Genomic DNA, 13,999 nt, shown 5'->3' with positions numbered 1-13,999 from the left:
GAAAATGGCCTTCGCCCGGCCTTCGTCCGTTTGGGTCGCGGGCCGGACAGAAAATGGCCTTCGCCCGGCCTTCGTCCGTTTGGGTCGTGGCCTGCGTCCAGCGGGGGGGGGGGGGGGGGCAGAAATTGAGAATAAAAAAACAAAAATGGAGAAGAACACAAACATGAATCTACACATATTTGCTTCATTTCATAGATGGCCTTTGTCCTCCTAACCAGAAGGGGAATGATGGTTACACCAGAGTGGGCTGTGAACCACTTAAAAAACTAAATTTCTAAAATGGTTCATAGCCCACTCCAGTGTAGCCAGCTTTGCACTCCCGGAAGCTACTCGTCGTCGCCGGGGAACCGGAGTAGCGGCGCCAAGTCTTTGTCGGTTTGCCAGGCCCGTCATTTTATTTCGAATGCACGGTACGCCGCCATCTCCCTGACAATCTCCGCGTCGTCCAAGGCATTCCGATGGGCGTCGTCCTTGGCGCCATGCTCCGACGAGGCCTTCATCGCGAGGAAGATGAGGCGCTCCTCCTCTTCCTCGAGAGGCACGAGAACCCGGAACTCGACGCAGGGGGCGCGCTCCTCCAACGCCTCCGCCTCCGGCGCCGTCACTTCTTCCACACGCGGGCCTTTCTTCCTTCAACCCACGCGCGCCACGCCTCCTATTGCAACGCAGTCCCGATCCAAATCCGCGCAAATTTGTGTCCGGAATGCGTCTTCGCGGACCGAGAAACGGATGCTGGCCCAAATGCGTCGTCCCGCTGGACCGGGCATTTGCTCCGTTTCCCGCAAACTGACCGCGCCGGCCCAAATGGGTCGTCCCGCTGGAGACGAGCTCAACAACATTAAAAATGATATTTGTTTCCCATGCTTAAAAAGACACCGGCCATTTCTCCCTTCAATCTCCCTCGTGGACGTGCGCCTTGTCAGCATCTCTTTTGGAGAAACCATGTGCGCCTTGTCAAGTCGGCCGAGGAGGAAACCAGCAGCACGAGCTTTTTTCCTTGGCTGCCAAGGAAGGAAACCCACTCTCCTTTATCTCTAGCTAGGGAACCGGGCCGCCGTCCCGAGTTGGCAAGTTGCCCAGCAGCCTGTTTAGTTTAGACCACGGGGAAAAGGCCAAGCCGCTGCAGGTGCATGCACAACACACATTGATGATGTTTGCACGTTGCGTTGCGTGCGTCCAAACTCTAGACCATGGCCTGACTAGAGGCGATGCACCCACCAACCTACGAGGCTCCGGGTGCGTGGATGGACATTGTCCACATGCATAGCTCTGTTTCTCGACTAAGATATGTTCTGAGGACACACACCTGCATGCCTTCTTTTCTTTTTATAAGCTAGATTTGTTTTTTCTTGCCCAACGAATCCAGTGCTATGTATGTCATCAGATCAAAACAACCTTGGTACTGTACGAGAGTGAGGCTCTAATTTGAAAACAGGGAAATACTTTCAGAATCCTTTCCTTTTAGCCGCGGGATACTCACATTGTTAATTTCCAACTATCAATTCTTAACTAGTACAAATTATTTTATACGTGTCGTATTATATCATATAGGAAATTACTTCAATAAATGATTTTATATCAGTATACCCTCTCCATTTTAAAATATAGGACATTTAAGTCACACAACAGTGGATATGACTGAATGTTTCAAGTTTACACTGAATAGAAAATTTTCATTTGATATGTCCCTATTCATGTGATTTAGGGTTTAACTTTTAAACGTCGAGCGTCTCCAGCAGTTTGTGTATATTTGGTTGTCTATATGAAGTTATAGACAGTGGTTTAAAAAAAAAGTCTTTCAATTTTTTTCAACAGCTTGTCTATATTCTCTATCTTTTGGTATCACACAATTAGTAAATCATCTCTATCCAACATTTAAACATCGTGGTTGGGTAGTCCATACGTAGTTTGAACGATGTGTCTAAATTGTGGACAAGCTGCTGGGGTCTTATTTTGCCATTTGCTTGTCTAAATGGCACATGGATAATTATACAGAAATATCTGAGGCACCGCCTATATTAAAGAAACGAGACAAAGCCATCATTTGTCGTATACGTTTCTCAACCTTTAAAACCACCCACACTCGAGCCATCCATCCAAACAACACAGAGCGGCCGACTGAGAGTGAGAGGCCACTTGGATCACCATGACCGCCGCCTCGCGCCCACAGAGCAACGGCGAGCCCCTCGTAGACGGCGAGCCCTTCACCAAGTTCTTCGGGTGCTGGATCTCCGAGCAGTCCCGCGACCTGGCCGCGCTCCGCGAAGCCGCAGCCGCCGCGTCGTCCTCCTCCGCCGACCTCCGGCGCCTGGTGGACCGGGTGCTGGGCCATTACGAGCACTACTACCGCGCAAAGTCCGCCGCGGCGGCCGCCGACGTGCGCGCCATGTTCGCGCCCTCGTGGATCTCCACCACCGAGAGCCTCTACCTCTGGTGCGGCGGCTGGCGCCCCACCGCCGCGCTCCACCTGCTCTACTCCAAGTCCGGCGCGCAGCTCGAAGCCCAGCTCCCGGCCTTCCTCGACGGCACCGGCAGCCTCCGCGGCGACGACCTCGGCGGCCTCTCCGCCGACCAGCTCCACGCCGCCGACCAGCTGCAGCGCCGCACCATCGGGCGCGAGCGCGAGATCGAGGAGGCCGCCGCCGCCGCGCAGGTATTCGATTAGTAACCAATTCGACCCAGCATCTTCTTCTACTTCTTCTGCTTAATTACAATATGTGTATAGGAGTCGTTGGCGACGGGGAAGATGGTGGAGCTCGCCACCGGGGCCATGGAGGCGGCGGGGTTGGAGAGGGAGATGGAGGCCAAGGCGGAGGGGATGAGGCGGGTGCTGGAGATGGCGGACGGGCTCAGGCTGGACACCATGCGGGCCGTGGTGGCGCTCCTCCGCCCGCCGCAGGCCGTGCACTTCCTCCTCGCCGCCGCCGAGCTCCACCTCGCCGTGCACCACTTGGGCCGCCGCAAGGACGCCCACGCCCACGCGCCGGAGTGAGCCAGCGGCGCCCGGGCGCGTGGCAGGCAGCTCTGCAGTACCATTTATGACACTCGTCGTCTAGTTGCAAAAGCCCTTTTTTTTTGGCGACTTTGTTTATTTGGTCAACCCGAGCTGATAAGCTTTGACCGTGATGATTTGAACTAAATGTCCTTCTAGAAGACCAAAGTGTTTTGCTGTTGTTACGACTTTCAGCTGAGGAGGGCAATGTACTAGTACTAGGTCAATATTTGAAGGAAGAAAACATCTCATCATCCGTCGGCATCCTCCTATGGAAGCAAATCTAACCAAGGGAACCAATCTGATGAGTTGCAATTTGACACCAACTTCTGTCGTACACTCTATCTACCAAGGAACTTGTGTTTCAGTGTATCATTTTTTCGTGGGATCAACAGGCCTGTGCTGCATTCCACGTAGAATTATAACAAAATGCCGTGCCGATTGCTTGCTGCAGATATAAAAATGGACATTGTGACAGTTTGGATGTCGATCCTACTAGCCGGTGCATATCTCTCAGAACAGGGATAGCTGGTGATGATAGTTCTGGAGAGGAATGCCCCTTTCCTCTGCTTCTTTCAGCTGGAGAACAAATACACGGCCAACTGATCGACAGTGACAAAAGGAGGACAAACTGTGACGCGCTCATATGGAGTATCATGCATACAGGAGGAGGTCATTCCGGAATATGCTTTGGCCTGCTGCTGAATCTCCATCAGGCCCGTGGTGCATCCCCTGGCATGCACAATTAACACAGATAGCCACATCAACCTGATCATCAGCAGAACGGCAACATGACCACTTCTTTCAGAGAACCTAGAATTTTTGGCAGTTTTCTACACAGCAGTCTAAGGTGCCAATAACCAGACGTCTTGCAACCATATCAAGTCAGCAATGGCTGTGCCGATGGATGCAGAAATATCATGGACACTACAAGAGTTAAACAAATGGTTGGCTAGAGGATTTCCTTTGAAATTGATTGCTGAAATTTTTTACAGCAAGACAAAACACAGCTACTTCAAGCACACAAACTAATTAATCCAACTTAGCGCACTTATTAGCATGGCTAAGACGACATGATTGAGTCTGAATCTAGAATAAATAGAGAGAAACATAATGTTATTCGCTTCTCCTGCAGCCACATAATTAAGCCGCGGCCAATTTGCACACCGGGCAGGCGTTCTTTTACTGCAGCCACTTCTCGATGCAGTCAGCATGGAAGTCATGCCTGAACTTCAGTACTGCCAGCACATCCTTGTCTTTGTACACCTCCTGCAGTAGTATTCACCCAGCATACATTAGGATAAGGGGGAGAAAGCAAAATTTAAAGCATGTCTGTAATATAATGTTCAACATGGAAGCAATTTGATAGAGCCGCTGAAGAAAATAGTACCAGGCAGTCGTCGTCTTGTGTCTGATCAGAACAGCAACAGACCACTTTTTTCACACAGCTTGAAATCTTTTCATCCTCAAGGCCGGTTTTGACGTTACCAATGGATTCCTCTAAAGCCAACAGGTCCTGTACACAGCCGAATGTAAAAGTTAAGAAAACATTCTAAATTTTCTTTGTGACGAGGCTGAAGAAGCAAAAGGAAGCTCTACCTCGTAACTCATCTCATCGATGTTCAGTCTCAAGTCCCTGTGGGGGTCAACAGGTGGTGGTTGCCTTGATTGGTAGAGAGCCAACTGCTCCAACATAAACCGCTTCACAAACAGAGGAAGATCAATTAAGAACTAAAACTTCTATGGATACTAAATCACCTGTGTCTCAGCCATCGAAGGATTAATACCATACATTGAGTTCGTTGCTCTTTGGTTCCTTCCACTGTTAGCATGCCCCATGGATACATGTCTTGCATGTGTAGAAGATGCAGCAGTGCCAATAGGAGATGGCTGATTGATCCTCACCGATGAAGAGGTAGTAGGATGATAGCTCGGAATGACTGCTGCATGGGATATTGCTCTAGAGCTAGACGAAGCTGCAGAAGATGGATGGGCATAGCCAGCATTGGCAAATATCGCACCACCTGAAGAACCTTGGACAGTAGTGGCAGCAGCAACAATTGAGCTGTTGCTATGCATAGCAGGATGATACAGCCTCGACGACGAGACCGTGCCAGTGACCCCAGAGGCACCTAAACAACAATCGAAACACATGTGTTGCAAGTCTGAACGGTGAGAAATTTAAACAGTAACAACAAAAACCGCATATCGTATATCATATAGAAGACTAGAGACACACTTATAGTTCACATTTTTCTGGTAAAGTTGTGCATGGTTGAACAAAGAAGAGGTAATTAGGGGTGTCAAAAAACGGTTTGGATCCAAAAACCAGGAGTACATTGGAAAGACTAAAAGCACATCCAACATATTCAGGTAAGGATTAACTACTAACCTGAAGGTAATGTCCTTGTTGGCAGAGAAAAGGGTGCTTGATTCCTTCCAGCTGATGTACTTGTGAAAGCACTTCCAGTTGAACCGAATGTCGGCAGATTATTGTTGATTGCGGTGGAAGTTGAAGCAGGCCTAGGTTCAGGGTTGTGGCGTGCTCTGACATTCCTCCGAGGCGCTTCTTGATTAACTAAGCTTTGGCCATTCCAGTTGCTAGGACCAATGCTTAAAGGCATTTGAGGATGTGAGGGCTCACTAAGTGCAGTAGGATTTTGCTGCACAGAATTAGAGAACCGAGTATTGGAAGAGCTTGAGCTTCCCATGTGATACTCAGCAGAATTCATCCCATTCACAAGATGAGCTTTTCGCTTCATTGCAACCCTTCTGCTGTCCAGTAGCGCAACATGGGAACTCACCTCAGCAAAGCATTCTTCGGATCTGAGTGATCCAATTATTGCAACTCAGGTACAAGACATTGCTACTAATCCACCTTATTTCTTTAGTGAAAGTTTATGGTGTCCTTGTGCTCAATGGTAAATCTACCTCATTACTTCAGTAGCAACCAATCTAGTTTGTCCCAGGCACGCAAATTAGAGACGACAGACAAGACTGCTGCCTCCTCTTTGTTGGAATATGACAATAGGTAATCCGCTCACGAGAGCCCAATAACAAGAGGTTTGCTTAGTTTTAAAGCCCCCCTCCCTTGCACCCAGTCCTATATAAATTGTCACCTTTTTTCCCCAAAGCTAGAAGGGCCTTTGGATTAAGTGCTTCATTTTTTAAGCTTGGCTCCACCTAATGATCAATCCAATTACCAAAATGAAAGCAGGAGTGGGTGTTAATGCGGATCCATTCAATCAACACTTTTGCTGGCCTGGACTTTCCACAGCCTAAAAATGGCCTATCAGTAATATTGGCATATCATGGATCACACGGTTCCTCCAGGATTTTCATAACACGAACCACCAATAGGTGTAATTTCAATCAAGTCGATAAATCAGCAATTGGGGCGCACAAAACCAATGCAATGTCATCAATATCTTATTAGTCCAATGATCGTGCATCGGTACTACCGCAAGCGAAATAAAGCCGCTTGCAATCTTGGCCTCTACTGTATTTTAGAAAAAACTTGGCCTGTACTAGCAGAGTCCAAAATTGGTGACACTGGTTGCCGAATCAGACTCTTGCGAAGATTAAAAATACGTGATTTTTACAGTTGATTGGCAACCAGCATGATAAAAATGCTTTTAGGGAACAAAAATAATAATCCCCAATCAATTAGCAGATGGGGATGATCTGCGCATATAAATGACCCCACAAGGCAGCAGCCTGCCCAGCTCTATCTAGCTAGCTAGCTCTGTCTATCTTTAATGAATACTAAAAAGATACGGGCGCAAATGCAAGAGAGCCCAACAGATACGGCATATCCGAGGCGGGTCCAATTACAAACGGTCAGCTGGGACATTACGCGGCACGGTCCCTGAGAAAGTAGTAAAATAATGCACACCAACTCAGCTCTTCTCCCCTGCCCGCCGTCTCCACGGCGCTCCGTCGTTGCTCAGATAATCGCACATAGGCCAACTCGTACAGCAAGAAAAATCAACAACCGCCAGCAGGAGCATCTAAACACGGATTATTGCAAGCTACCAGAAACGGTGTCGGCGAACTCAAACGGTGCCGCAGCCCGTAGGGGCGAATCGCATCACAGAAAGAACTAACGGGAAGTAGCAGAATCGTCCGAAATCAAGAGAGGAAGCGAAGGGAGCTGGCGGGGCGGTGGATCCGGAGCGCGGATCGGCTGCTGGAAAGGTGTCCTCCGGGAAGGCTGGCGGCCGGAGCAGCAGCAGTGGAGGCGACCGCGTTGTTGTGGTTCAAACCGTGGGTGGGGGAAGAAGGCGAGACGAGAGAAGAGAGCATTTGTAACGGGGAAAGGAAGGAAGAGAGCGTTGGGGGCGGAGAAGGAGAAGGCGCCTCCCTCTCCCTTGTCACGCTCCTTTTTTATTACTTCCAAATTACTACAAACAAATACTAGAAATACACACACCATCACCTGTTGCTCCCTCCCTCGCGGCCTTGCCTTGGTTGCCTTTTTCGTTCTTCTGGTTTTGGATTTGAGCTTTTGGCTCTCCCCCTTTTCTTTTCTTTTACTTACTCCTACTACTCGGAAAGGAAATAAACGACAGCCCCAGACCCAAGAGCCGGTTAATAAGATTGTTCCGAATGATGCTGTTTCCGGTAGGTTTGAGGTTCTTTCCTTTCTCACTGCCAACTCTTTTTGTTCGTAACTTTGGCAAATGCAAGTACGTGTATAGAGAGAAAAAAAAGAGACTTGCTTTTTTCAGTCGGTCAATGGCCGCCGGGCCATATACACCACCAGCCCATGTAATGATCCGAGCAACCATTGTCTTTAAACCTACAAAAATGAAATGTGTTAGAATAGAACCGCTAGTCTAGAACAACAAAACTCTAATCTATAAAACAAATTCTTCTGGAATAAGTTTAGAAGCTTACTTATCCAAAAAGTTCAAGAAATCAGAAGCATCACCCTTAGGCACACCATCTTGACTTCCAGAAATGTTACCCACTGCCGCTCTTTCATCTTCATCTGGTGTTTCTTTATCTGACTTAACCTGTGCTTCATTTCCAGTAGTTAATATTCCAATTTTTGATTCACAACTTTCAGCAGCTCCATCAGCAGAGTGCACTGCTGCTCTTTCATCTTCATCTGTTGTTTCTTTATCTGACTTAACCTCTGCTTCATTTCCAGGAGTTAATATTCCAATTGTTGATTCAGGACTTTCAGCAGCCCCATCAACAGAGTGTGCTTGTTGAGGTGACTTCTTCACCCTGCTGTCTTGATCAGGCACCGCTACTTCTCCGCCATCACTGTGATGGGAGCCCACTGCGTCTGCCCTTTTTCCAGTAGTTAATATTCCAGTTGTTGATTCAGAACTTTCAGCAGCCACAGAGTGTGCTTGTTGAGGTGACTTCTTCACCGTGCTGTCTTGATGGTGATGGGAGGCCCCTACCTCAGCCCTTTTTCCAGTAGCTTCACTTGGTATAGAACTTCCACCCGCATCATCTGATTGCCTTTGTTGAGATGATTTTTTTCTCTTCTCCCCCTTGTCTTCTTTTGGTTCCTTGTCTTTTCTCAGTTTCTCTATAAGTTCACGATACCATTCCATAGCCTTGTCTTTGTGCGGTTGATGTATGATAGGGAGGAATCGGCCATTGAAGTAAATGATGTCTCTTCGTGCTCTTCAAATAACATTCAGACAGCTTGATTGATTTGTTGGCGGATGGTCTCATCAACTACATATATGAATAGAGCATCATAGCGTTTGCAAACAACATCTAATCTGTCGCGGCAAAACAGAAGTGCTAGTCCACAGTCATTCAGCTCCTCATGTAAAGTCTAAAATCCATAGAAAGTAAACTTCTTTTTCAATAAACTCTTACAGACATCCCTATGACCACCTTTGCCATCGACATAGTAATCCGCCAACTCACTATAAGAGAAGTCTCTGAGGGCAGCATAGCTTTTGTCCTGCGGATCTAGCACCCAGCCGTGAAGCAGAGGCAATCGCAGAAGCTCACACAGCAACCTTGACCCATTCTTGTAATTAAAATTTACTTACATGTACAATATATACGCATGTCTGTATTTTTCAAACATTAAAATGTCATGTAATAAATTTATTCAAACAAGCTGGGCTTGCTGCTAGAGCCTGAGAGACGAAATGTTTTTCAGAGTGCATTAATTACTACTCACAAGGCCTTTCGCGTTCACTCCTAGTAGACGATATAGATTCCGAATTAGTATATTAGGAAAGAATAACAGTGAATTAATTAAGCTAACTTATGTTTCGTTCCAGATTATAACAATAAGGATTAACTACATGTAGATTACTTGCTATCTCGTTTTGCGATCAGTACGTGCAACTCTATTCTTAGAATTCGGCCAGTTAATCATGTGTGTATATATAGGGTTGTGAACTTCCTTTAGTGGAAATGATATGTTGAGAAATAGCAATGCCTGCTTGAATATTCTAGATTTGAAGAATTACAAGGAAGAGATATTTGCAAGGAGTCTTCCAGAGAGAATGATAAGTATTTTGTTACGAGAACACTCTAGAAATTTTGTGAGTATTCATGAAGATAACAATATTTACCATGAAAGGTCATAATGCAAACTCCATGCTAAGCGAGAATTCTCTAGAACTAAGATACATATGTATAGTATTCTCATGACATATTTACCATGACAGAAGTTCCAAATAGTAGGAGGTGATGGCTGGCGAGTCTTTTCTCATAAAAGTGTCAGCCTTCGGAACGGTGTAGTTTTGCATTACAGTTTGTTATATAATAGGGGTTCTGTGATATTTGCTCTAAGTTCCACTATAATAGTTCTAATAAATGGAAAAAATATTTAGATGCAATTTACGAATTGTAGCGTAGTAGGTGGTTCTTGTCATGTGACGTGGAAATCTATTGCAGCTGGTGATCGATGCTTATAATGGCAGGAACGGCAGGTTCAAAATTGGTGGTTCTCGTCAAGTGACGTACTGACGTGGCATCATCATGAAAAAACAAAATCCGATAGCTAGAAATCAATCAAACGACGGTGGTTCTGGACGCAGGTGGCGTTCTTGACGTAGAGCTCGTTGCGGACGAAGCTGGAGTAGACGAAGGAGACGTTGCCGTCGCGGCGGATGGCCTGGCCGTTGGCGAGCAGGCAGTCGCCGGGCGCCACGACGCTGACGGTCCTGGGATCCACGGGCATCAGGGACCGGAAGTTGCCGCACATCAGGTGGATCCCCGAGATGGTGCAATGCCGGCTGCCGCTGCACTGGTTGGAGACTGTCACCGTGTACGCCGACGTCCCGCTGCGGATCCCCCAGGCTCTGCATGATCACGAGGTCCTTTTGCACGTTGCAGTGCCCGCCGCCATGGGCCGGCGCCGCGGGGGGCGGCGGGGGAGCCGGCTGCGCCGCCGCCAAGAGGAGGATGGTCATCGAGGCTGCGAATGCCATGAGCCACGCCATGGAGATGGAGCTAGCGTTCGTCTTCATCGTCGGCGGAGGAGTTCTGAGACTTGCTCGTATGTGCAGAAGCTAGTGGGTTAAGGCGAGCGATGCATCTATGTATACACGTATATACATGCATGTAATTTGGAATTGGTGTGGGTATTTGGAATGATCCGGATTTCTTTTGGCATGACGAGCGCCGGGAATTAAAGAAAGAAATTCTATTTCTTATTCCCATATGTAGCTAGCCCCGGCCAGAGGCCAGAAGTGGATGGAAATTACGCTCTTATCTTAGCTCTTCTTCGTATCTTCTGATCCAACATCCAAGAACCTTTTAAGTCATTAAACTCTTGTTAGACTTAATCTCTTGTAAGTTCGGTTTAGATTCAGGAATCGGCAAAGAAAAAAAAAAATCGCTTCACACGTATTCCCTCCGTTTCTAAATAGTTGTTGCTATTCTAGTGCAGCACTAAAACAACGACAAGTATTTAGAAACGGCGGGAGTAGTGTCTAATCAGGACTCTGTGGTCTTGTACTAGGACGATACGAGTATATACACACACGGGCACGTAGGTTAAATTAGTTGATGTAACATAAAGAGTAAATCTATAATCTAGCTTCTTCTTCCTGGTAGCTAGATCAGCCCGATCGTTCAAGCTGGCATGGACGCCGCCGACACCGATCACCCTGAAGCTTCTGGTGGACACGAAGGCGAAGCGCGTGCTGTTCGCGGAGGCCGGCAAGGACGCCGTGGACTTCCTCCTGGCCCTCCTCACGCTGCCCGTCGGCACCGTCGCCAAGCTGCTGCCTGACTCCGGCGTGGCCAACATCTACGCCAGCGCCGAGAGCCTGGACCCGGCGTACGTGCAGAGACCTGAGCGCGCTCCAGGAGAAGACCGTGCAGCTCGGCTACAACGAGGTGAGTTACTCATCGGTCAGTCAACACTTGCTCTTACTGTCAATTTGACCTTTCTTCTTTCAGTCAGCACCTCGGCTTCAGGGGCTACTCCTCTCCTCTGTTTACCTTCGCCTTCCATTAAGCATTTGTATGTATCGATCGATTGCAGGGTTTGGAGATACTGAAGGCGTCGCTGCAGTCCAAGACCGTCCTTACCGACGTTTTCCTTGCAAACAAGCCTCCCTGCAGCGGCAGCAACGACCCCTTGAATTAACCCTGCAGGTTGCTCTGCTCCTCCTCTGCATATGTCTGCAGCTGCAAGAGTAGGCTTAACTAGGTTTGCCCTTTTGTATGATCATCTGCAGGCACAACGCCTCAATTCGTCTAGCGTGATTTGGTTGGTCTTTTAATCTACCAATTATTGCTACTCCGATTTAGGTCGTGTGTGTTCTTCTGTTGATACCTGGTGCCGTCAGCGGTCAGCTACCCATATTCTGTTGGTCCTCAAAGCTGTCAAGCATCAATATTGGATTTGCTCTTATAGTTGGGTGGAATTGAACCAGATAGCTAGTGTTACTAGACCAGCTCTCTGTGTACAATAAGGCAGCTCGCCTGCCGGCATCCAATGTTTCGTGCCCTTGGGATGAAGCATCCTCTCGATCCATCAGTTTAACACCATCCATCAAAGGAACGTACTAACAAATATTACTCGCTACTACTGCAGCATTATTTATATTCACTTAATTCTTAAAATCACACAACATGCATGATGGATTGTAATGTTGTTTCGGCAGTTCAATTCCTTCGAAGAAACTTACATACTCCAGTATTTTTGTAAACCAGTTTCACAAGTAGTAATCTGGGATCTTATTGTGCGTCTTCTCCTCGCCCAAATCGTCGTCCTTGTTGTCATCGCTGCGAGCCCTTTTGTTCTTGGAGACGAGCACATCATCGTCGTCACCACTCCCGGATAAAAACACATCGGTCAGCACCGTCTTGGATCGCAGCGAAGCCTTGAGAATCTCCACCCCCTGCACGTACAAATCAAGTCAAAGTTCAGCAGGTTGCAAAGGGAATTCCCAGCACACACACGGAGGACGATCAATAGATCAGAGAGTCCGTGGAGATTTATGTACCTCTTGGTAGCCGATCTGGACCGACTTCTCCTCGACGACGAGCCCTTTGTCTTCCCCGTTGAGCTTGCTGATCAGCGCCATGCAAGAGATATTCGACATGGGCGCGACGGTGAGGTCGTCCATGACAGTGTACGTGACCGCGCCCCCGCACGATCCCGCCGCCGCCGCCGCCGCCGGAGCTAGTGCTGCCGCCGTAACCGGCGCCGTAGTACGTGACCGCGCCGTTCTCAGCAACGGCGGCCAGCTGATGATGGGGCGCACTGTACCAAGACGTTGTCGGCGTGGCGGGGCAGTAGTATACGAGCAGGGACGCAGCAGCAAGGGCATGTTGGTTCTCAGCAGCGCGCCGTGCACGGCGGCGCTCTGCACGTACGCCGGGTCCAGGCTCTCGGCGCTGGCGTAGATGTTGGCCACGCCGGAGTCAGGCAGCAGCTTGGCGACGGTGCCGACGGGCAGCGTGAGGAGGGCCAGGAGGAAGTCCACGGCGTCCTTGCCGGCCTCCGCGAACAGCACGCGCTTCGCCTTCGTGTCCACCAGAAGCTTCAGGGTGATCGGTGTCGGCGGCGTCCATGCCAGCTTGAACGATCGGGCTGATCTAGCTACCAGGAAGAAGAAGCTAGATTATAGATTTACTCTTTATGTTACATCAACTAATTTAACCTACGTGCCCGTGTGTATATATACTCGTATCGTGTACTAGACCACAGAGTCCTGATTAGACACTACTCCCGCCGTTTCTAAATACTTGTCGTTGTTTTAGTGCTGCACTAAAATAGCAACAACTATTTAGAAACGGAGGGAATACGTGTGAAGCGATTTTTTTTTTCTTTGCCGATTCCTGAATCTAAACCGAACTTACAAGAGATTAAGTCTAACAAGAGTTTAATGACTTAAAAGGTTCTTGGATGTTGGATCAGAAGATACGAAGAAGAGCTAAGATAAGAGCGTAATTTCCATCCACTTCTGGCCTCTGGCCGGGGCTAGCTACATATGGGAATAAGAAATAGAATTTCTTTCTTTAATTCCCGGCGCTCGTCATGCCAAAAGAAATCCGGATCATTCCAAATACCCACACCAATTCCAAATTACATGCATGTATATACGTGTATACATAGATGCATCGCTCGCCTTAACCCACTAGCTTCTGCACATACGAGCAAGTCTCAGAACTCCTCCGCCGACGATGAAGACGAACGCTAGCTCCATCTCCATGGCGTGGCTCATGGCATTCGCAGCCTCGATGACCATCCTCCTCTTGGCGGCGGCGCAGCCGGCTCCCCCGCCGCCCCCCGCGGCGCCGGCCCATGGCGGCGGGCACTGCAACGTGCAAAAGGACCTCGTGATCATGCAGAGCCTGGGGGATCCGCAGCGGGACGTCGGCGTACACGGTGACAGTCTCCAACCAGTGCAGCGGCAGCCGGCATTGCACCATCTCGGGGATCCACCTGATGTGCGGCAACTTCCGGTCCCTGATGCCCGTGGATCCCAGGACCGTCAGCGTCGTGGCGCCCGGCGACTGCCTGCTCGCCAACGGCCAGGCCATCCGCCGCGACGGCAA

At 48.7% G+C, this 13,999-nt stretch overlaps 3 protein-coding genes and 1 long non-coding RNA gene across 5 annotated transcripts; 2 read left to right on the top strand and 2 right to left on the bottom strand.

Annotated features, from left to right (window-relative positions):
* Window positions 1-2,081: 2,081 nt before the first annotated feature.
* On the top strand, window positions 2,082-3,329 carry LOC100823145 (protein DOG1-like 3). The gene is made up of 2 exons (XM_003565156.4): window positions 2,082-2,653; window positions 2,726-3,329. The coding sequence occupies exons 1-2, from the start codon at window positions 2,147-2,149 to the stop codon at window positions 2,990-2,992; spliced, it is 774 nt and encodes a 257-aa protein (XP_003565204.1). The 5' UTR covers window positions 2,082-2,146; the 3' UTR covers window positions 2,993-3,329.
* Window positions 3,330-3,937: 608 nt separating this feature from the next.
* LOC100822836 (probable E3 ubiquitin-protein ligase RHG1A) lies at window positions 3,938-7,430 on the bottom strand. 2 transcript variants are annotated; one of them, XR_002962827.1, is made up of 5 exons: window positions 5,385-7,430; window positions 4,785-5,124; window positions 4,592-4,693; window positions 4,383-4,508; window positions 3,938-4,261 (listed from the first exon to the last, which is right to left on the bottom strand). XR_002962827.1 is itself a non-coding variant. In XM_024458291.1 (5 exons), exons 1-5 carry the CDS (start codon window positions 5,752-5,754, stop codon window positions 4,175-4,177), a joined length of 1,041 nt encoding a protein of 346 aa, XP_024314059.1. In that variant the 5' UTR covers window positions 5,755-7,430; the 3' UTR covers window positions 3,938-4,174. The 2 variants fall into 2 exon arrangements, 1 of the variants encoding a protein (XP_024314059.1); XM_024458291.1 differs by having other exon boundaries at window positions 4,592-4,675; window positions 4,751-5,124.
* A 296-nt stretch (window positions 7,431-7,726) lies between these two features.
* On the bottom strand, window positions 7,727-8,617 carry LOC112268525. Its single transcript, XM_024460144.1, has 2 exons — window positions 7,892-8,617; window positions 7,727-7,793 (listed from the first exon to the last, which is right to left on the bottom strand). The coding sequence occupies exons 1-2, from the start codon at window positions 8,563-8,565 to the stop codon at window positions 7,727-7,729; spliced, it is 741 nt and encodes a 246-aa protein (XP_024315912.1). The 5' UTR covers window positions 8,566-8,617.
* Window positions 8,618-11,280: 2,663 nt separating this feature from the next.
* Window positions 11,281-12,023, top strand: LOC112271120. Its single transcript, XR_002964010.1, has 2 exons — window positions 11,281-11,326; window positions 11,475-12,023. It is a non-coding gene; the product is annotated as an uncharacterized LOC112271120 (long non-coding RNA).
* The last annotated feature ends 1,976 nt before the right edge of the window (window positions 12,024-13,999 follow it).

Source organism: Brachypodium distachyon, chromosome 2 (genome assembly GCF_000005505.3).
Source record: "Brachypodium distachyon strain Bd21 chromosome 2, Brachypodium_distachyon_v3.0, whole genome shotgun sequence".
In the NCBI taxonomy this organism is placed as follows: Eukaryota; Viridiplantae; Streptophyta; class Magnoliopsida; order Poales; family Poaceae; genus Brachypodium; species Brachypodium distachyon.
Note: the sequence above shows the minus strand (reverse complement) of the source record. Positions and strands in the feature narration are given on the sequence as shown.